At 45.0% G+C, this 24,137-nt stretch overlaps 1 protein-coding gene across 1 annotated transcript in view; it reads right to left on the bottom strand.

Annotated features, from left to right (window-relative positions):
• Positions 1–855: 855 nt before the first annotated feature.
• The window catches only part of Gadl1 (glutamate decarboxylase like 1), a 171,537-nt gene continuing 148,255 nt past the window's right edge, over positions 856–24,137 (bottom strand). Inside the window, exon 15 of the mRNA XM_050126562.1 lies at positions 856–2,557. Within this exon, the coding sequence (XP_049982519.1) occupies positions 2,384–2,557 (174 nt within the window). The 3' untranslated portion in view covers positions 856–2,383. The remainder of the gene's footprint in view (positions 2,558–24,137) is intronic.

Here is a 24,137-nt window from a genome sequence, read left to right as displayed (position 1 = left end):
ACTACTTGACTTGTATGCGTCTTTGGCAATTCTCTGTCTCTCCTAGAATGAAGACTTTAAAAGCAAGTTCATCTAGTCTATTCTTGTGCATGTTTTAGTTTAGCTTGATTTTATTTATCACATATTTATTTATTTATTTATTTATTTATTTATTTATTTATTTATCTGTTGTTTTGTTTGTTTATCTATTTTATGTTGTTTGAGACCGAGTGTCCAGTAGATGAGGCTGGCTAGCTCAGGGACCTGACTGTCCCTGTCTGTCCAGGGCCGGATGATATGGGCAGATCACCACACCCAGGCTTTTTTCTTTGTGAGCTCTGAGGGATCTGACTTGAGTCTTCATGTTTCTAAGGCAAATGTTTTACTGAGTGAGCTGTCACCCTATCCTCCCAAATGATTATTCTTATAACCATGGAGCCAAATACCTGATTGATAGTATTAGCAGAATATTTCAAGAAACACACAAAAATAATGGGATTGTAAACTATCTGATCTCAGTGGTATTTTCCATCAATCAAAAAAGCTACCACATCTCATCAATGGCTCAGTGGGACCTGAGCTATGGCTATTCAGTTTCCCATGATTGCCTAGTAGGAAAAAAAATGACCAAACAACAAACCCATACCTTGCTAAACATTCTTTTCCATTTTTTTTAGGTGTTGAATAAGACAGAGCATTTCTAGTGTCTTCTGCTGGTAAGCTAAATTTCCAGTTGAATCTAGTTCACTTCTTAAAAATGTATTGATATCACCTGTCGAAAAAGAACTGACAGAAAGAACTGCCAATCACACGCAGTGTTAACATGGCTTTTTATTTCACGAAATACAACTTATTTCAGACATCAGTTTTAGGAGCATTTTAGGTAGGCAGTTTTTAAAAGGTAGCAAGAATCAAGTCATGCACGGATAGCTGCCACCACCAGGGAGTTTGAAGTAGTTCAGAAAATGAAGAGAAGACGCCCTTGATGAGTGGAGCTAATGGCAAGATCGCGTACTCTACAGTGAAGAGGCTCAGCGGGCACTACACAGTACACATCAGTTCTCAACATTTAAATGGCGTGAGTTAGAGATACAGGATGAGGTGGTGTTCATCAGTCCAACACCTGGTCAGCTCTCACCACACAGCCTTCATTCTACACCCTCATCCCTGAATCCTGTCCATTTCTTAGTCAAAGAGAACCCTCTAGAAAGAAATCTCAGATGATGGTTGGAGAGAAAGCTACTATCATCTATGCCCACGAAAAATGAAGTACTGCCATGCGATGGTCTCCAACGCTAGAGTCTCCACCAAGAGAGACCACCAAATATGTCCCAGTGACAAGTCAGAGTTTGGGAAAGAGAATGCTGTTGCCTCGGACTTCACTTATGGTAACTTATTCTACCCCTACAAAGCCGAGAGCGAAGATAAAAACTACATTCCCAAGTCTAGAAGAGGGTCAGAGACCCACACAGACGTGCAGTGTTTGTCTCTACCAAGTGACATATTTGGAGAAATGGATCAGTGTTCATTTATCACTGATCAAGAAGGCACACTACAAAGTATTTGGTTTTTACCCCAATCTCTAGCTCAGATAAATTAGGGTAGATAATGATTCATTTTCATTCCTTGGGGAAAAAAATTCAGCCCAAATAAAAATACAGTTTTAGGCAGTAAAAATCTTGCAGAGTTAATGTGTGTGTGTGTGTGTGAGAGAGAGAGAGAGAGAGAGAGAGAGAGAGAGAGAGAGAGAGAGAGAGAGAGAGAGATTGCCACGTTTCAGGCACCCTGAACATTTGCGATACAAACACAACAGTTGTGTTTTTCAAAGCCTGGCTTTTTCTGGCAAAGCACCAGCCAAGGTTTTCCCTGGACCATCGTTTCTCAGATTTTACTGTGCAAAAGGCTCACCACTTGTGTTTATTAAAACTTGGGATGCTAGAGCCAGAGTTGCCAATTTAAATGGTGTGGGGCGAGGCTGGGGAGTGTGAGGTTTTAGTAAGTTCCTTAGTGATGTTTGTGCGGTGGCACAGGGGCCGCATTGTGAGGTTTGCTGCTGTAGGCTCCACACTGTGTGTTTCTAGGTTCTTTAATAAACAGCAAGAGCCGACGATCCAATATCCATCCACAGGCACTGCCGAGAGCCTCCTCAGGGTTGTTTCCAGGGATGACATTTGAGGGAATAACTTTTTATTGCTTCTGCTTTCTCCATTCTACAGCCCATAGCAGCAGGCAGCCAAAGAACCCTTAGGAGTATTTGCGTAGCATTTTGGCTTTCTGGTGGGAGTGGGGATGTTTGCTAATCTCACCAGAAGGGCTGTCATCTACCTAGGGTGTGTCCAGATGCACTGGATCTGTGTGCCTCCCCAGGACAGGAGTGGTGCCTCTGGGGACATGGAAGCCGTGGCTACATATCCCTCCCCAGGCTGTCGATCTCATCCAGCAGGAAGTCCATGTCTTCCCGGCTCACTTGAGGGCTGATGACCACTTGGCGGAAGAAGTTGACCTTCCCTCGGTGGGGCTGGTAGCCCAGCATGAGACTTCCCTTCTTCATCATTTTCTCCTTAATGGCTGGGGCCACCTGCAAGGGGGAAGAGGGCACAGATAAAACCAACGGTCAGAGCATGTCAACTGACCTTTAGTCAATCGGTGTGGACCTCAGTCTTGTCCTCGAGTCTGACATAATAATAACTCGCCGAGAGTGTACAGCATTTGTACACCAAGTCAAGTGGCTGGGCTGTGTTAGTTCGCCTTTATGATACCACGAGGAGCTGCTGAAGGCTTGTCTATTTACAGAAGAGGAAGTCAGGCACATGAGAGTCTTCAAGTTCCGTCTGTTGCTGGGATTAAACACTTCTAAAAAAAATAATTTAGGGTAGGAAGGAGTTCACTTCATTTTCTATATTACAGCCCAGCATCAAAAGATGTCAGGGCAGGAACTTGAAGCAGAAACCATGGGAGGACATTGTTTGCTGTCCCTTTCTTATACAGCCCAGGACCATCTGCCCAGGGAATGTTGTTGCCCACAGTGGGCTGGGACCTCCTACTTCAATTAGCCAGGACACTCTTCCACAGGTAAATTCAATATGATCTGGGGAGTCGCTCTGTTGAGACACCCTTCTCAAGTGGCTCTAGGCTATGTCAAGTTGACAATTAAAACTACGTAGGACATGGGGTCCCTTACTGAACCCGAAACTTGTCATTTCAGCTACTCTGGCTGGCCAATGAGTTCTCAGGATCTTTCTCTGCCCCCTAGTGGTAAGGTTATAGGTGCACAAGGCTGCACCTGGCTTGAATGCCCTAGATGATTCCTGGTGAGCCTAGTTTATAGAATGGTAATGGGTCCTTGAGCTATCACTTTTCTCTTTAAGAGAAACCTTAAGATTTTAAGCATTTGAAAATTCTCAACCTAAGGACAAGAAAATAAAACAAAAACCCTTTCCATCAAATATGAGAAAATAAAATGTGTTGAAATAACCAGGCTGGCTAAGGATAAAACAATTATATTTTATTTATTATAAGGGGAAAACTCACAAAACAGGAAATGAGAAATCCAAGCACAGAATGTCCCTCGGGAAAAGGCGCAGAGAGCCCACACACGGAGGTGCACACCTTTTACCCTGGGTCCCAGCGAGGCCACGCCTTAACTAAGACCCACCTCCTAAAGATTATTGATTAACAAGGCTTTCCCCATCAAAAATGTATATAAGTGTACAAATGCGCTTCCAGTTCCACAGCACAGAACCAGCTCTGGCTCCACCCACTTTTAATTTAAAGCAGGCATGCTCTGGGCTTCAGCCCCATTTGCATGTTTGTGCCCTGCTCACTTTCAGTGCTTCCAGTTCTTCTCTCAAAAAGGGCATTTCCTGCTCCACCTGTGAAGAGCATTTGGGACTTGACACTGGTTTATGACACTCCCAAGGCTCAGTGAAGCTATTATCAAAATGATCTGTAAGGCTGCCATGGTTTATAAGCAAACCAGAAGTAAGTTTGCTTTAACCTTGTTCACATTTTATTTATTTATTTGTGGGGTGCATGCCACTACCACATGTATGGAGGTCAGAGGACAATTTCTAAGAGTCAGTGTCCCCCACCCACTAACCAACCGAGGTTGCCAGGCCTGGCCGCAAGCACCTTCACCTACTGAGGCAGCTTGTCAGCCCCAGAAATGCTTCCTAATGCCACAAACTGGACACAGAAGAGGATATGTTTTTAATAAAAAGATGTGCCGGAAGCTTCAAATCCCGCTCTTGTGCCTGGCACAAAAGTACACAAGTTTCCGCAAGGCAAAAACTCCCGTAGAGACAGAAACTTCCTAAAATCAAGTTTGTTACTGGTTCTCTGAGATTACAAAGAAGTAATAAAACATCGCTAGTCTCAGAGAAGGAGCCGAGCTGGGGTTTAACAGAGTACAGCAGGGAATTTACTAAAATTATTCCCCAGAAGAAGTCACTGCTATGCACATAGTAAAGGCCTCATCTATGTAAAAACACCGAGTAGCTAAGAAAGTCCCGAGGAGCCCCAAAGCCACAACCTGTTGAATCTCTAGCTCTCATCATCACGGTAATGGTAGTAATTATTACTGTTAACAAATATTTTGCCAGTTCTTTGTGCTTCGCAACAGTCATTTCAGACTAATTTGAAAGAACCCATGTTTTTACTGTGAAGACCAGGCTGGTTTCACTGTCGGATCAACACCTCTGTACTTAAAAAACACCAAGCATGTTTTGTTTATCAGGCTGCAAGGCAAACTCTGATACCAGGCAATTTTGATATTGTCTTTCGGCTGGCAACGGCGGAGAAGCAGGCCTAATCTGGCAGGATGGAATATTCACAGGGGAAAGGAAATATGCGCAAACTAAACGTAAGTACACGAGTCCTGCACCTAAATGGAGCGTGCATGGGGAAAAGCAATTTGGCAAAGCTAAGATTGCTTTCCGGCTCTCAATTATTTTACCGCGGCGTTTCCTTCAAATTGTAAATCAAATTCTTTCCCTGTGCCTCAGTGCGCTTGGTTCCTGAATCTTAAGTGGAGGAAGATCCTGACATTTCTATTTCATTGCACAGCTTCCTCTCCGTGTTTCCATAGGATTTCTGTTTCCCCTCTTAAATTTGTTCCTGTAACGACTTGGTCATTTCAACGGCATTCTGTTTGTCGTCTGCTACAACACTTGGTAGCGCTGCGTATTTAGCGAGAGGTGTTTATACAGAAGGGAGCACAAGATAAAATGACTCTCCCTGACCAAGTGTAGCCATTTGAGAAGAGAGTGGCCTAGCAGCACCTCTGCCTTGGATGGAGATCAATAGTCATGTCCAGAAAATAACAGTGTTTTGAAAATGTGTCCATACTTTATGCTAACACAGATATACATCCCTGGGTGGAGTGGGGGCACACCTGTAATCTCAACACTCATGGAGGGGGAAGGATCTAGAATGCAAGGCTTACCTAGGCTACATGAGATCGTGTCTCAAAAAAATCAAAACAAGAGGCCTGGAGAGGTGGCTCAACAGTTAAGGACGCTTAGTGCCCTTACGGAGGATCCAGGTTCAGTTCCCAACACCCGCATGGCTGCTCCAACCTCCTGGACTTCCAGTTCCAGGGAGATCTGATGTCGTCTTCTGACCCCTGTGGATTCCTGCACACTAATTCATAGAAGACACAGATACAAATATTTAAAAATGAAATAGATCTTAAACTAAGTTACAGTCAACACCCTCTCACAGTGGAAATACTGCTTTCTCTAAAGGAGTCTCACCGACCATACAATCCATACGGAAGGCCAGGCTCCATGCCCAGCAGTAGAGGACCAACCCAAAATGGACTCAATGAGGTTTTTGGAAATTGTTGGGTATTTTTTTTTTTGTCCTATAATGCTTTGCCTGGGCATTTAAAAAAACTTTACATATCTTTTGTCTATATGTGCATATCTTTTGTATATATGTGCATCCATCCTCACACATATACACACATACATACATATATGTGTGTCTTCCACAGGCAAAGACAGACATCAGAGGTATGGGGCATTGCCACTACACCCTCCCTACAATGTCTGATAATAGTTCGTCACATTGTTACTTATGTGACAAACTATACAAAAATCAGGTCATTGAGCTCAGAATCTGTTAGACACTCCCATTATGAACTATATCACTCATTTCTTTAAATTAATATGCTTTAAGTCAATTTTAATTTGCACCTGATCCCTCGCCCCACCCTCCCCCCGCCTTTTTGTCCCTCTGTGACCATCCCTTGAGATCTGAATCTTCAGACGTGTAAGAAAACCACAGCTTCTGACTGATTCCTTCTCCCTGAAGCTTCTGCTGCATCCCACCGTTCGTAAGATGACAGCCTTTGCTCCTAAGTCGGTTTAGACACGGGATCTCACACCTCATGCATGCCGTGACTACACCATCTTTCATTCCGGCTCCAGCTTTTCTTCCAGCCTGGACAATGCAAACTTATTTGTTCCTTCAGAAAGTTGAGCTGTCATTGATCACCTTAACGGTATTTCGCAGCGGAGCCACACCGCTGGAAATTTAGAATGGATAGAAATGACTTTCTAAGGTTTTCTAGAAAGGTCTGTGTTTACACAACTATCCAGAATATAGGTCTGCTTTGTGGGTGAAGAAGCTATTTCTGGGGGTTGAAGACATGATCATGAAGCCCAAGCTCTAGAGCGTCTCTAAGTTTCCCCAGCTCCCCTGCAGTCTGCCATGTATCTTGCTATCACACTGAGCTTGAGGAGCAAGGCTGGTGTTTCCTACAGGTGTTTTAAAGCTGCAGGTCACCTGGCTTCAGACCCCTTCAGAGCAGCTGGGTTTAGATTTGGAGAGATACGCCTGGTGGTCTGTAAACTCACAAAGGAACACCAGTGTTCTTTGGGAATCAAGGAATAGAAAGGTCTCCTTGCTGGGGAGTCTGCAGAGGCAGCAGCGAGGCAGATGATGAGCGAAGGGCATTGCGGCCGGAAATGCAGTCCTAGGAGAGCAGGGGGCAGGGATGAACTCTCCTCTTCCTGGGTTGCTTATGTCGATTTTCCACAAGAAAAACTTGCAAAAACAATGACCTCTGGAGAAGTTAGCCAAGTTGTTTGTCAATGGTAAAACTTGATAAAGTATTCAAAACAAACATGCCCCAGAAAACAATGAGCATTTTCATTTTGAATGCTTGAAGAGTCAATTTTCTCCTTTCAATGTATTTTCTGCCCACATCTTAGGATCTCACTTGCTTTAATTTTTTTACTTGTCTTACTCCTTTGCACAGTGCACTTGCCCTGATACCCCTGCCCCATAATTTAGAGTTGAAATATATCTGTGTAAGTCTCTCAAGCTTAAATGATATAAAATTGGTGATCTGTCGCCCATGAAATCACATGCATCTAAAAGATGGTTTCAGCTTGGCAGAACACGAAGAAATGGCTACATTTCCCTAGACACGCCTTTTTCAACTATGAATATTTTTAGCCTAATTTCTCTATAGAGAACATCTGAAGTCTAAATAAATTGTGCCTCCATTTCAAAAACCTACCCCATTCACGATTTTTCTAACACAAGTTAGAAAAAGACAACACAAGAGCAGGTATCAAAAGGAGGAGTTTAGGGCCTTGGTGACTGAAAGAGGTGGCTGGCTTCACTGGTGGCGTTTACATCACAGAGGCAACCACGGCAGACGTTCCAATAAACCTAATGTCAGCCATATATTTGAGGCCAGCAAAAATGAACAGTCATAAAAACAAGGCAAACTGAACCGAAAGCTTTAGCTGAAGAATGGACACAATAAACATCCTGCACCCTCTATAAAGCAAAGCGTAATACTCCATTTTGTCCCGGCAGCCAGTTGAGCTAATAGCAGCTGAAGAGTTGTGTGGGGTCAACACCCACATTTCCGCCCACGTTCAGAGATTTCCTTTGTACACCAAGAAGTGAGGCATAGTTCAGTAAATTCCAGCAGAGGCAGAAGCAATGGCACAGGGGCTTGAGAAAGCATGTCAGGGAACTGGGGGAGATGGTGAAGTTCTTATTACAAAACACCACGAGGACCCCAGATCAGATCCCAGCACCCACGAATAAATCAACTGAGGTGGGGTGCCTACAATTTCAGGATATGGGAGGCAGAGACAAGGGCATCCCTGCATCTTGGAGAGCAGACTGGCATTGTAAATTTGATAAGCTCCACATTTGGAAAGAAGATATGCCTCGAAAAATAAAGTGTGGGAATACATCCAATGTTGACCTCTTATTACAAACAGTCATACACAGAGAGAGAGACACACACACAGAGACAGAGAGGGAGGGACAGAGACAGAGAGAGAGGAGAGAGAGAGCGGAGAGGGAGAGAGAGAGAGAGAGAGAGAGAGAGAGAGAGAGAGAGAGAGAGAGAGAGAGGGGNGAGAGAGAGAGAGAGAGAGAGAGAGAGAGAGAGAGAGAGAGAGAGAGAGGAGAGAGAGAGACATAGAGAGAAACAGAGACAGAAAGAGAGAGAGCATGCCAAACCATTTAAAATTGCTGCAATGGCCGTGGAGTGCTCCCATGAATATTAAATAACCCATTAGGCTTGAAATAACCCAGCCTATGGAGGAATCTTGTTGCCTCAAATGTTAAGGTGTCTTTGTTCAGCATCACTTGTCAGTGGTGATGCCCTGACACCTGTGACTCCTTCCTGTTTTCCCCATGAGTCACTAACCTTGCTGTGGACTAGAGAAAATAACTAAATTTAAGAGTCAGCAGAAGTGGGAAGCTAAGTTGAAAACGGTTTTCATGTTTCTCGAGGATTCTTAAAATGACCACTTGGAAAAGATCGCTTCTTTGAAGAGTGAGCAAACAAGAGCCCATTCCCATTTCTTTCTGGATCCTATGAGGCGATGGTCCAGTATCTCTGCATCCTTCCCTTGGCTATTTCAGCAGAGACAAGGGCTTTCCTCCCTGAATTGACGCCTGATACAGTAAGTGGCCAAGTGACACAATGGTTTAGCCACACAAGGACAGCATTCAAACCTCACCGGTAGAGCTAGGGATGTAGCCCAGTGGCCAGATGCTTGCCTTAGATGCAGAGAGCCCTGGGTTCATCCTCCAGGGAAGCAAGCAAGCCTTGGGATGGAAGGACCATTTGAGAAGCATGCTAAAGTAGATGAAGATTCTGACTATCACAGATTATCTCAGGGCAACTTTTTTTGAAAACGGTACGTGCACTCATCACTTGGCATGAAGTAACCATGTGCTAAGATTTTGGTGACTGATTTATTCCATGCCAACAAGCTTCTAACAGCAACCAAGGCTCTTTGGGGGCCTTAAATACAATGTCTCTGCCTAGTAACTTAGGAATAAACCTGTGGCCATTTAGATGACACCCTTAGACAATGAGCCAAAATAAACTCCTTCCTTAAGTTACTTCTTTCCAAATTCCTGACCCACCAGTATAGAACAGAAAACAACCATTAAAAATGGCAACCCTTAAGGGAAGTAGCTCCCAGGAAAATCTGCCTGATACCAAGCCTGCTGACCTAAGTTCGATCCCAGGAACCAGCAGGGTACATCAGGAGAACAAACTGCTGCAAGATGTCCTCTGAATTCCACACAGGCATTGTGGCAACTGTGGATACCCATATGTGATGTGGGATTTCCCTCTGTGTGCTGTGAATATCATTGATTAATAAAGGAACTGCTTTGGGGAAAACTAAACGGAATGCTGGAAGAAAGGAAGCAGAGTCAGAGAGAAGCCATGTAGCCCAGCCAGAGACGGATGCCCAAACATTAGCTGGTAAGCCACAGTCACGTGGTGATACACAGATTAATAGGAATGGGTTAAATTAATATGTAAGAGTTAGCCAATATAAGCTAGAGCTAATGGGCCAAGCAGTGATTTAATTAATACAGTTTCTGTGTGATTATTTCGGGGCTAAGCAGCCACGAACAAACAAGCAGCCCCCCTCCAACACATATACACTCACACACACACAAACACATAAGTAAATATGATAAAAATTTTAGAAATAAAAATGACTACAATCGATAACATATGGAACAAATTGCACCTGGAACATTAAGTTCAGATTTTATTTGTATAAAAGTGTTATAATTTCAAGCTTCAAGTGCTATCTTTTTAAGTTGGCTCTTAGTTATATAATAATATATATTATTTATCATAATAATATTTAATATATACATTTTTAAATTATCGTAATGAAGTCATGTGGACTAAAGGGCTGCCAGTTTCTTGCCTCTGGCTCTTACTCTCCAGGTAGGAAACGCTTTCCGTCCTCAGCTTTGTGTGTGGATGACAGCAGAATTCTGAACGGCATTCAGCCACTGCCCTTCCATTTCACAGGCCCACAATTACACAGCCTATAATAAACGTGCTTGGTATTTTCTCTTTTTAAGTATTCTAACGTCCGTGTCTCCCACCACCCCTGCGTGGACCAGAGGCACATTAACTTCGGCTGACACTACAGGGTTCCTCATTTGCCACTGTTCTCATGCGGAGGGAAGGGCTTCATAGTCAACATATGTGACCCCAACACGTCACCCCAGACCTGCAGGTGACCCCTCTGCCTCCTGTCAGGGTCTAAGGTCACAGAACAGATTTGTTTTAAGTCAGAATTTCTAAAGTTCACATCCTTTCTTTACCCGCGGAAGTGGGAAACACAATATCAGATTCTATTGTTTAAATGCATTCAGAGACAGGTAGGAAAAAATGATGAAAATTACACTTGAAGGACTGCTTTTTACTTGGCTTCTAAAATAATGGATTCTACCGAATGGAGCCCTAAAAAATGGAACCTGGGTGGGACACCGTATGCGGCACAGGCTGGCTGATCCATCTCTCCAGACAGGGCCCCCAAAACACTACAGAAATTGCTTCAACCTGGGAGAGTGGATTATTGTAAAGATTCATGAAATAACCCTCTCACCTTTTAGCACATCTCTGACCCAGTTTGGGAGCACACCTTTCATACCTCCTGCTGCTTCGCTGACCTCCAGGATGCTGGGTCAGGCGTATCTGCATTTAACAGGCCGCTTCCATCTCTGGGCTCACAAAGGAGTCGGGTTTTTTCTTTCCAAGGGAAATTGAAACTTATATTACTAGGCAGCAGTTCAGGAGATTTTACTTTCTATTTTATAACCACGGCAAATAGAACGCGGAAACATGAAACAACAGACGTGTCTTGGCACAGCACACCGATTGGAGTAAAATGGAAAAGCCATCGCTCAGCCACCGGCCTGAGTTTCCCTCTGGGTGGATCATTCACAAGTTCTAGGTCCCCACTCTAGAAGGCAATAGAGAAGCGTGTGGCAGATGGGGGCAAGACTGGGTGGCTAGAATGAAACACACGAGGACAGCCCAGGTAGAGAGGGGAAGGAGAGTTCGAGGCCAGCCTGGTCTACAAGAGCTAGTTCCAGGACAGGAACCAAAAGCTACGGAGAAACCCTGTCTCAAAAATCCAAAAAAAAAATTCCACTCGTCAGTCCTCAGAGGTGTTTTGTGGTGGCGTGCATATGACCTGCGCTCTGGAACAGGTGTGTCTACAGCAGGTACCACTTAGATAGACCTGAGTTTGTCTTGCCCCTCAGCTGGGGCTCATCACTGCAGGGCTGAATTAACTGAATCACATGGCAAGCAGGCTATGGGTCAAATCAGTCCAAATCCAGCTTTTTGTTTTGTTTTGTTTTGTTTTGTTTTGTTTTGTTTTATGATGACAGACCACAGCCATAAGCAAGCCATGCTCCCTCTAGGATTTTTGCACCCAAATTCTCAGATGGTGTGAAACATCTTTACATGGATAAGCCTCTCGACCTCAAGCACCTCTCTCTCTCTCTCTCTCTCTCTCTCTCTCTCTCTCTCTCTCTCTCTCTCTCTCTCTCTCCCACATACAAACACACACACACATAGACAGACACACATACACAACAAAGACACACACTCACACACAATCATACAGAGATACACACAAATGTACAGTCAGACAGAAACAGAGACACACAGACATACAAACAGACACATAGACACACACACATACAGACACACAGAGACATACACAGACACATAGTCAGATACACACACTCACAGACACAGAGAGACAAACACACACAGGGATACATAGTCAGACACACTGGCACACACACACACACACACAAACTGTCTCCTTGACTACTGACAGCAGTGAACCAATTATGCACAGATGTGTCAAAATGATGACGTGTCCAGCTGTCTGAATAAGAAAGAAAAAAGGGGAGGAGAGAGGAAGAGAAATGTGGAGTTGACTTGAATTGGAAGCACACACTCTTATTCATTTTAGCTAGTGATGAAGTCACATCAATTCAGACATCTCTTTGTACATTTTTTTGCAAAAAATCTTCAAATCCAATTTCTTATGAAAAGACAGCCTCTGTTATATTTTCTGAATCAGTTGAATGTGTGGGTATCTTTAAAAAAATTATATCATCAGTTGCCTTGAAAGGAAGGTCCTAGACATGAAATGTGGACAAAATAGTCAAACGAAGTTCAGGGTTTAATCATTTCCATGAATTTATCTCTTTTAAATAAAGATTTATGTGCATTCGTATATACAGGCTACATGAGTACAGGTGACCTCAGAGGCCAGAAGAGGGCGTTAGCTCGCCCTGGAGCTGGAGGTGCAGGCAGCTTTGGGCCCCTGAAACAGGTGCTGGTGCTTTGCAAGATCGTTACTGAGACATCTGCCCAGTCCCAAATTCATTCTGCTTTATATTTTCCTTTCTCACCTATTTGTCCTTTCTACCTAAACTCTGAATTTCACCCTTGTCACGACGGTGGCCTGCAGTTGGAACTGACTGTCTCCATTATGGAGTCTGAGTGAATCTGTTCCTGATTCACGGCACCAGCTAGGTGCCTGGGTCACTAATGATGGACCTCTCCAAACTTCCTGCCAATCACACAGAACCATTCTAAGATTTTAAAATGCTTTCCGTCAAGAGCCATCTCAAAAATATTTACAAGGACGGCCTATCAAATATTCAGCAACACGCGGACCTCATCGCTCATCTGGAGGCATCAAAAAGAGTTGGGGAAAGGAAGTCTCAGACAGTTGTGTCTGGCTACCTTCCCCTGGACCAAAACATTGGCACAGAGGCTATGGGTTGATTTGGAACGCCATCTAGTGAAGAATTGAGGGAAGTGCAGAGATGTAGAGAAAAATGCCACTCAGTCCTGATAGAATTGTTTCATGCGTCCCTTGGGACTATTTTAACTAGTTCTGGAAATAAGGACAAGTCTGACTTGATGGTGCCTACCCACCGTCACAACTACTCAGGGGGCTGAGGCAGGAGGGTCGCAAGGTCAAGGTTAGCCTGGGCCATTGAGTGAGTTCAAGGCCTGAGTGGGCAACTTTGGGAGACCTTGTCTAAAATAAACACACAATTAAATAAGCAGCCCAGTAATAAAATGTGACTCTATGGCAGAGAGCACGTTTACAGGACTTGCAAGGTACCAGCTTCAGTCCCTAGTACTGTTCTATCAAAGAGGATGGTGGGAGACGCATGTGCGTGCGTGCGTGAGACAGAGTCTCTCATTGGTCTGGAATTCTACACGTGAGCCAGGCAGGGCCTGCCAGCTTCTGTAGATTCACCAATCACAGCACCAGGATTCCAGGCACAGGCAACTTCCCCAGCTTCTAACTGGGTTCTAAATGAAGATCTTCATGCTTGCTTGTTCAACAAGAGCTTCACTGACTGAGCCATTTCCACCTCCCCAGCCTTGTGGCTTTTTCAGTTACAAAGGAGTCGCTAAGCACAATGGCTTTAGCACAGACCAGATTCACCTCACCGTCCTACCTGCCTCTTCCTGCCTTAGTGCTCTTGGACCGGATTCTCTCAGATCTGAGTTAGTAGAGCCATAATTTCCTCCCACAGGAAAATCTGCCCCGTGACACAAACAGCACCCAAGGGCCTGAGAAGCCGGGCACTGGGGTGCAGGGATTTTGAGGCAAGCATCTGCCGAGCATGGTGTTCTTCAGCAGAGTGGTCGGTGTGTAAGAGGTCCTGGCTAGCACAAAATTAAAATTTGTCTAGACCGCAATAGTTTTTATCACAAGAAAATCGGTACCAACAGCGCCTACTTTGCAGCGTTCTGCACTCAAAGGGCACTCGATGAAAACAACACTGTTTAATAACTCATGGCGGCAGCTGAAATTTTAACCTGGCAGGAGAGCCGAATAGAGCCCAGCGATTCCATTTTGATTTTTTTCTATATAAGCCGAGTCACTCATTCCTTTAACTGTTGAACCTCTCACCCCACCTTCCAATGTCATCTCTCTGAGTCTGGGTTTGTGCTCTCCCTGAACTGCATCGAATTCTCACAGTGAAAGAAGAGAGCAAAAGAATAAATCTCCCAAACTCAATACTGCGGTGACTTTACCAGAGCTGGCCCTCAGTATTTTCTGCTTAGTTTACCTTCAATCATTCTGATTTTGAAACTAACAGTCTCCAACAGCAAGCAGCCCCACCTCACTTTCTGTGTCAAACTTGCTTTCTTCTTTTCCCGGTAGCCTAGCATCCGACCTCTCTGAGTAACTGACCCCAGTCAACACCCAAAGGCCAATCGAAGGTGCCAGTCCTCAAGAGGTACTTTTGTTTTTCTTTTTTTTAAATTTATTTATTAAAGATTTCTGTCTCTTCCCCTCCTCTGCCTCCCCTTTCCCCCCCCCCCCCAATCAAGCCCCCCCCCCCCCGTCAGCCCAAAGAGCAATCAATCAGGGTTCTCTGCCCTGTGGGAAGTCCAAGGACCACCCTCCTCCATCCAGGTCTCGTAAGGTGAGCATCCAGACTGCCTAGGCTCCCACAAAGCCAATAAGTGCAGTAGGCTCAAAAACCCATTGCCCATGTTCTTGAGGTCTCAGTAGCCCTTATTGTCTGCTATGTTCAGTGAGACCTGTTTTAACCCAGGCTTTTTCAGACCCAGGCCAGCTGGCCTTGGTGAGTTCCCGATAGAACATTCCCATTGTCTCAGTGTGTGGGTGTACCCCTTGCGGTCCTGAGTTCCTTGCTCGTGCTCGCTCTCCTTCTGCTCCTGATTTGGACCTTGAGATTTCAGTCCGGTGCTCCTATGTGGGTCTCTGTCTCTGTCTCCTTTCATCGCCTGATGAAGGTTAATATTCAGGAGGATGCCTATATGTTTTTCTTTGGGTTCTCTTTCTTGTTTTTCAATACAGGGTTTTTTTTGGCTGTCCTGGAACTCGCTCTGTAGACCAGGCTGGCCTCGAACTCACAGAGATCCACCTGCCTCTGCCTCCCAAGTGCTAGGATTAAAGGTGTGTGCCACCACCATCCAGCCATACTTTTTGAGACAAGTTCTCTCACCTGGAGCTAGGCAGATGGGCGAGGATGGCTGGCCCTTGAGCTTCAGGGATCTTCTGCTCTCCCCCGCCCCCACCCTAACCAGAGTCACAGTGTGCCAGGCTGTTTGGAAGTGGGGTATCAGGAATCAGTCAGGTTCTCATGATTGCAAGTTAAGCATCTTACTGACTGAACCCTCTCTCCAGCTATCCGTCCCCAGTCAGAACTTTTTAATTTCACTTCTCATGTCTTTCACATGGAGCAATCAAGGGTCCATGGATCTCAGAGTCTCAACCAGTCCAGGAAGCATCGGTTTCTTGCTACCCTTTGATCTTTCTTGCTCTATTCAGAAGGCTGAGAGAAAGATGGTGTCTCCCATACTTCTTTCTTTGGCCAGTGGCTAACTAGCTATTATCGTTAATTCGGTCACACACTTCCTACTTCTCGCTTACTTTTAGCAGTAAGCAAATCTTGGGGCATTTCTTCTAAAAGTCAGCATTTCAGGTCAACAGAAACACTCTGAACTCAGTAGTGAGAGAGTATACTGACATCTCAATGACACTTTCCTTATATGTCTTTGCGGTCCTTAAAGTAACAGAGAGTGAAGATTGGCCACAAATTCCTAGTCTGCTAGGGAAGCACCTGGGAAGGAATAGCTTGTTCAGCGATCCATTCTCCTGAGCTTCACCTAGGCACCTGACTCAGAGAACCCCAATGCAGGGTGAATAAGATCAGCACGTCACTGCCCAGGAGAAAGACTAAAACCATGTGACAGCCACTAAGCTATAAAAGGTGATTAAACGTCACCAGTGAAGAATACAGTGCAGGGGAGAAATGGGACAGTGGTTAGGGCCATTTGGTGACACTGCTAATCTTCATTGTCAACCTGACTGGAGTTAGAGTCACCTGGGAGGCACACTGGTGAGGGCATTTCCCAAAGCGATTCGCTGAGGGAAGACTCAGCCTGAACGTGGGTGGCAGCAGCTCGTGGGCTGAGTTCCTGGTCTCGATGAAAGGACAGGAGAAAGCCAGGAGCGAGCATCCATCACGCTCTCCTTCCGGGGTCTCTGTCATTCTTTCCCCTCCACAGGGGACTCTACTCTCACAATCCCTCCCCTGGTGGTCAGTTTCCGTTCGTCACATTTGGTCACCGGAATGAGGAAAACAATCGCCATTCCAGTGGGAGACTGTTGTGCTGTCCACAGGGTTTGACACAATTGGACACCACTCTGTCTTATAGGAAACTTATTCTATTTCTGGTTCAAATCTAGGGCTTGCAAGTAACTCCCACCCCACATTTCTTTTCCTATAATACTCCCCTCACCTCTGCTCTGACATAGGTTGGTGACCGGGAGAGTGAGGCTTAAACGTGCAGCCAGAAGAATACATAATTAGAGCTGCTTTGCCCAGGGAGCCCTGATTTATGTGTCAGTCTGCAGTCATGGCTACAGCATCCACTTCACTTTGGAAAGTGTCCTGAGTTGGACCATTAGCACACTGTGTATTTAAAAAAATATTTTCACGTTTTCATTGTGTATATGTGAGTGTTTAGGCTTGTACTGAGTGCAGTGCCTGTGGAGTCCAGTAGAGGGCACTGGATCCCCAGGAGCTGGAGTTTCAGACAGCTGTGAGCTGCCTGAGACATGGGTCCTCTGTAAGAGCAGTACTCACTCTTAACTGCTGAACCCTGTCTTCAACCCCACCCCCCTCATCTTACAGAGGCTTCAGTGGTGGATGGAATGGAAAAGTAGGCATGCTACACTGTGGGCTTCTGCTACCCCCACAGAAGAATATGTGTGAAATGTCATCATCCACATCGTGTTAATACCTACTGATGTTTCCAGAGGCTGCAAGGGCCTCTTAAGTGAGTATCCATCTCTCCTTCCCATCCCTTTCTCCCCATAGCCAGGCTTTAATCGCAACTGCCAAAATAGATTTTGAGTATCAGCACACCACATACATACACATGGGTATGTATAATCCCATGGTTTCATGATAACTGAAATCCATATGAACTAGTTTAGTTTTAATCTCACTCAAAAGTTACTAATTTAGGGCTGGAGAGATGGTTCCAAGATGGAAAGAGCTCCTACTGCTCTTCCAGAAAACCTGAGTTCAGTTCCCAACACCCAGCCAAGCTACTCACAACTTCCTCTCACTCCAGCTCCAGGGCATCTTACACCCTCCAGCCTCCCTGGGCACCTATGTGTACACACACACACACACACACACACAAATAAAACAAGTCTTCAAAAATTACTAATCCATTTGCACAATTTATCGCACTTGCTTTTCATTTACAGTGAACATCAGGGCCCATGGGGCTGGTAATCAATAGGGTATCATATTATTTTATACATGATTGGGAGTTGTGGGAAAGCATTTGACCCACTTTGTGCATATGTGGTGTGTTGATATTGGTAATTAGCTGTTGCAAATTTAAAAAGAAGTCTGCATTGAGACAAAGAATCAAGGAACCCCTTCATAAGCAAACTGAGGGCATCAAACACAATCCCTAAAGCCCCCGACTGACTGAAGGTCTGCAGAAGACAGTCTAAGACAGAGATTTAAAAAGACAGTTTGAGAGAATGTCTGACTGGTTCACTGGGGAGCCTCCCCATGTGCTCTCTACTGAAGCTGTGTCTCAAGGACACTGAGGAAAAATGATTAGATTTCTGTGGCGGCTTAGATTAATGCAGACAAATTGTAATAAATATATAAACAACTTTAATGGAAAAATCAGACTCACAAAACCAAGGTTCCCGTGGAGCACAGGAAACAGGAAGGGGCTCGCAGCTTCCGCGTGCCCAATTTATCAGTAAACATTCGCCAGAGGCAAGCCCGCCCCTTTAGAGGCTGGCCTAACCCTACAGATTTCTGTGGTGTGTCCCCCATGGCCTCACCATTCCCTGAGTTCAGGTTTTGGAGGAAAGGCCTGTGGAAACCTTGGCATAGATTTTTGATTCGTGGTTTGACACAAATGTAAAAGTCAATAAAGCGAAGATTTGTTTCCTTCTTCCACCACCCCCAAACACACACACATAAACACACACACACACAAACACACACACACACAAGCTCATTTTTGTGTTCTCGGTTCCCAAAGAGTGACTAGAAAGGGATGGTGTTAAAATTTGTTAAAAATAAATAAATAAATAAATAAAAGATTCAATGATGGTTGCTTGCATAGGGATGACAGGGGTGCTGAGGGGACAGGGCACCTGCAAAGACCGCCATACACCTAAGGCTATGCATCACAATACCAGGGAGACTTCTCACGGCTTGCCTAAGGAATCACTGGGTGGTGAACCTTGGGCTATCTCCTTGAGACTTAGAATCACAATGGCAACAAACTTGTAAGTGTGTACAGGAGAGCATTGAGTTAACTGAGGTGGGGGTGGGGGATCATTTGGGTGTCACCGTTCCATGGCCTGGGTTACCAGACTTCATGAGCTGAGTACCAACATGCATCTCTCTCTGCTCCCTGACTGGGGTGCAGTGTGACCAGAACCCCGAGCTCCTGCTGCCCTGTCTCCCCTGCCATCAGGGGCTATAGCCTCAAACTGTGAGCCAAAATAACCTCTCATTTTCTTCAATCGCTTTTGTAGTATTTTCTCACAGAGAAGAACAGCCCCCACTCAAGGGTTTCACAGAAAACAAGAGAAATGATCATTAGATTTCCACGGATAACTTTAGGACTGTCCCCAAAGGTTTTCTTCCTTCCCCTGTGACAAAACTGAAACCAAACACCAACCTGGGAAGGCATGAGAGAAAAGCCTAGCTTTTGTTCTGACGCTGCAGGGCCTGCCTCTTCCTCTCTGCTGGTTACAAAGTGCATGCTAGCCACAAGATCCATCTGGCAGTTCAAGCTGGTTTTAAATTCATAGCAATCCTCCTGCCTCAGATTTCTGAGTGTTATGATTAGAGGTAAGCCCCACCACACTTGACAACAATTCTAATGTGAACTTAAGATGACCTTGGACATATGGATGAAACTGGACATCACTGACTTTTCTAAACCAACCAACTCCCCCTGTCTTCCAGAAAACCAATCTGGGGGAGGCAGAAGTGGCCATTCCATGCTTTTCCTTCATAATCTGCTCCCCTTAAGGATCTGAGAGTTAGAAGAAAATGGTCCTTGAAGTATACAGCATAGCGTGGAGACAAGAGTGGAAAATGGCAGAAAGAATGTTCTAGAAAAATATTTCCTCTCTTTTAGTAGAGTCGTGTGTATGAGCAAAATGCTGGGGTCCAAAGGGCTGTTTGCGAACATTGGGCGATGTCAGTGACACGCTAAAGCAATCAAAAGTGCTCACACTTGCGGGTTGCAGTGGTGTAAAGTGCACACCTTTCACACCGGCACTCACTTGGCAGACGGAGGCAAGTGGATCTCTGTGAGTTCAAGTCCAGCTTGGTCTACATAGCACTATCCATGCTGCATAGTGAGACCCTGTCTTCAAAAGCAGTGCTTGTTCTATTTAAGCCAATGGGACAATTATTTCTTAAATTCTCAAACACATAACTACCGAGCTATCAGTCCTATAGGTGTGCTGGGGGACCTTGTAATCAGCTAGGAGCTGGGACTCGCACTGTCCCCAACTCTAACCACTTCTCAGTACTCCATTTTTGTGTGTATGAAATTATTAATGTTAGGTAGTTTCAGATGTGTAAAGGATGCATCTTAATAATCACCTTCTCAAATCAACTTCCTTTTTTAAAAATAAAAGATTGCTTCGACCCATAGAACAGACAGTGTTTTCTTCCATGGGCTAGGAAGTGACTTAAGGCCACACCAACTTCAGTCTCCTCAGGTGAGCAACCCAAGTAACTCTGGTTTGTCCTACTGAGCAGAACATTCTAATGCAAAGGTTACTGCAGTTTTAGTTGTTTTTTGGTTTTGTTTGTGTGTGTGTGTGTGTGTGTGTGTGTGTGTGTGTGTGTGTAGGGAGGGTCCAAATTCTTCAAATCAACTGGCTGCAGCTTCTGAAGCTCTGAAGCCTTTGTAAATAGAAACATCTGCCCCCTGGCCTGCCTCTAGTTTGATGCATTGTGGGCATGGGCCTTAGAAGGCATGGCCTGCCTGTCCTGTAGGGCGTCCCTGCTGGACCCAGCCTGCTCTCCACAAATCCGACCTTCACTGAGCACTGTTCTCCTGTGCCTCCCCTGGGTACAGCAAAGTGACTTTGTGAAGTGTTAAGCACATTGCAAAGACCCCCATCTCTGGCTGCAAGCAAGAGGAGAGAAATCACCCGAGGACTGAGCAAGAGAGGGGAGGCCATTCCAATGTACATCACATGTCCTGCACATAATAATATTTCCTCCCTCTGGCATTCATTCCTTCAGTTCAAATATCCTTCCACAAAAGGTGTGTTTAGACCCCTAGCTCCATCTCTTAAAAGATCAGTGTCTGTGCAACATGCGTTTAGCTTGTTATATTGCTTAATGTGGCTTCTGCTTATCATGTATTTGAAGTTTTCTACATTTTAACTTTTATAATATATATTAGTTTATAAAAGCTAAACATAGAAATTTTCTACATGTTTAGTAAAGTTAAATTAGAAAAGTTCCTTTTCTGTTGCTGAGATAAACAGTGACAACCAGAAACTTCAGGTAGAAAGGGTTTCTCTTGGCTTACAGCTCTGGAGGGATAAGAGTCCCCTGATGTGGGGAAAATGGCAGCAGGCAGGAGGCATGGTGGTGACAGAAGAAAACTGAACAATCACATCCTTAACCAAAATAGGGGAGACTGTAAACCCTCAAAACCAGCCCGCAGTGATGAGCTTCCTGCAGCAAGGCTCCACTTCCTACAGGTTCCATATGCCCGAACATCACCACCAAGTATTCCAGTACCAGAGCCTATGGGGAACCATTTCTCACTCAAGTCTAATGTAGTCTTCTGGACTCCACCTTCATGTACATGTTCATGTGTTCACACACACACACACACATACATACACACATGCACGCACACGCGTGCGCGCACACACACACGCACGCACACAGCCTTCCCTCTACCACTGATTGCTGACCTCTTCCTCCCAAACCACTGACGGTCCTCAGATGTTAAAAGGAAAGATTGGGCCAATATGCTACCAGCGGCCCAAATACAAACCACATTGAAAAGCTATTCCAACTCTAGCTGTCTCTTAACTCTCAGACTCCCCCAGACAAGTGTTCCTATGCAAGTTTTCTCTAAGTCGTGAATTGCTAGGGGACCAACAAGGCTTACTTGTACTGCAACTCTGTCTGTGAGGTGCCTCTCTCAATCCCCTCACTTTAATGGTGCTACAGAAAAGATGCCTGAAACCTTGAAGCTCCAAGAAGAAGGATGGTTTGATGTTGGGAAGTCATAATCCAGCTAGCGACTGAGAGCCACTTGCAAGTCCAGTTTTATTCAATATCTCCCTTCCTCAAGTGATAAACCCAGTTTGTAATGCACAGTGTTTCCTGGAAAGTTCCTGCTGAAGAATGTGGCCTCCAGATGCATAAAGACCGTTTAATTATTTTACTCAATTTTTTTACATATATGTATCTGTTTGATTGTATGCCACGTGGGTGCACGGTGTTAGTGGAGACCAGAAGAGGGCATCAGATTGCCTAGAGCTGGAGGTACAGGCAGTTGTGTTGCACCTGACCCAGGTACTTGGAGCCAAAAAGAAGCCCCGTGGAAGAGCTGGAAGCTCCCCTAAGTGCTGAGCCATCTCTCCAGCCCTAGTAAAGATCCTTCCAGTGAGGGACAGAGAAAGACACATCAGTTTGTCTTTCAAGTATGATGTCCTCCTTTTATGGTTTCTCCTGTGTGGAACAGGGTCGGGAGTCTGTTGTTCTATTTTTATCTATATGTAAGGAAAACCCCACAGCGAAGTCTTTTGGGAAGCAAATGGGAATTATGTCCAAATGATAAAATAAAACGTTTCATGTAATAATAGATCTCTTGAGGAGAGAAGGCATTCTGTGGCTGCAGTTTTAAAGCAATGACCAAAGCAGCACAAAGCCTGTATCCTAAATGGCTCTGGGAAAGGGATTCAATATCTGCATGAGTGAATGAAATGAAAGATAGAGCCCAGAAATGTTGCCTCATGACAGAAAACGGTTAAGTCTTTTTAAGGCGCTCTCTGTTGTTCCTGGTAACGACGGAACTGATTTTAAGTTCTATCTTCAGATTCGGAGTTGCTTGACTCCTATATTTCTCTGTTTCTTCATGCGCAATGTGAATAATAAAAACAGGAGTATGACCTCATAGGACTCTTATATGTATCCCCTGAGATTGCAGAGGTGGAAACATTTATCAAGCCACAAAATGAACTACATAAAGCTAAGGAGTAAAATCTTTAGATAAAGCACAGTGATTGAAGTCACGGTATTGATTAGCTAATGATATTAGTTGCTTTCTGCATGGATATGACCAAAGCCCTACCAAGAAGCAGCTTCAGGGATGTGAGGATGGTTCAGCATCTACAAGTACAGACTGCTCTTCCAGGGTACTCAAGTTTGTCTCCCAGAACCCATGATGGGCAACTCACAACCATGTAACTCCAGCTCCAAGGAACCTAGCATCCTCTCCTGGCCTCTGTGGACACTTGTGTTCACCTGAACATAACCCCCCCCACACACATACCCACAATTTTAAAACAGCATTTTAAGAGGCAACTTAAGGTAGGAAGGGGTTATCTGGGCTCACAGTTTGAGAGGTACAGCCCGTCAAGGTGAGAAAGTCTTCACAACCCGCGGACAGGTGTGGGGCAGCCGCTCGCATTGCCTCTGGTGAGAAAGTCTTCATACCCCGTTGAGGGAGGGGTGTGAGGCAGCTAAGAATCACAGCATGCACCCAACACCACTGCTGCAATGAGATTTTCAAAATCCTCCATGAAGAGACATGGCGGTCCCTTCCTCCACCTAACTTGTACTGATCTGGCATTATCACAGAAGTGATGCTGTGTGGCTTCTGAGGGCAGACCTCAAGACTTCTTACAAATAGTCCTTTGCTCTCTTGGGACCCTTCCTGTCCCAGGACCACCGGCCTGGAATACCTGCCAGAGGATGAGGGGTTTCACAGCTGAGAGCCCAGCTGTCCCAGATCAGACCCCAGCAGTTCCACAGGCAACTGCAGGGGAACAAAGCCCGGGCCAGCCCAAACCAGAAGGACCACCCAGAAGATAGCTCCACTGAAAAACCTATAGCAAATGCTGAGTGGGATGGTGTTTGCTCTGTGAAATAAAAGCTAATTTATAGTTCCACCATGAGTGCACTTTGAAACTGGTTCTGGAAGGTAGGGTGACACAAGCAGAAGCTGTGTGTGTGTGTGTGTGTGTGTGGTGTGTATGTGTGTGTGCATGTGGTGTGTGGTGTGTATGTATGGTGTGTGTACATGGTGTATGGTATGTCTGTGTGTGTGTGTGTGTGTGGTGTGGTGTGTGTGTGTGTGTGTGTGTGTGTGAGAGAGAGAGAGAGAGAGAGAGAGAGAGAGAGAGAGAGAGAGAGAGAGAGAGATTTGAATCATTAAGGGTATGTTTCTGCTCTTCCCTTTGGCTTCCCCCAGCTTTCCCAGGGTTGTCTGAGGCACAGCTGCGGGCTGACCTCAGTATGAGGGCTGAAAGCTGCTGCTCTCAGCAGAAAAACTGCATTCATTCACAGAACGCTGGGCACGGCGCATGCATTTCTGCTTCCAAGACACGTTTAAAAGGAAAGTAAGAGATGACTTCCTGGCCACTATCAAATCTCTCTTTATGTATGCCATTCCTTTCTAATATAGCTTCTGCAATCAACCTAACCTGTCTGACATTTAAAACTCGGCTGATGCAAGGAGTCAGGGAAGTATTAGTTAGCAAAAACGGCCAGAGGATAGATGAGAT

The sequence above is a fragment of the Alexandromys fortis genome, unplaced genomic scaffold (assembly GCF_014885135.2).
Source record: "Alexandromys fortis isolate MF-2015 unplaced genomic scaffold, M_Fortis_MF-2015_v1.1 scaffold_269, whole genome shotgun sequence".
Classification (NCBI taxonomy): Eukaryota; Metazoa; Chordata; class Mammalia; order Rodentia; family Cricetidae; genus Alexandromys; species Alexandromys fortis.
Note: the sequence above shows the minus strand (reverse complement) of the source record. Positions and strands in the feature narration are given on the sequence as shown.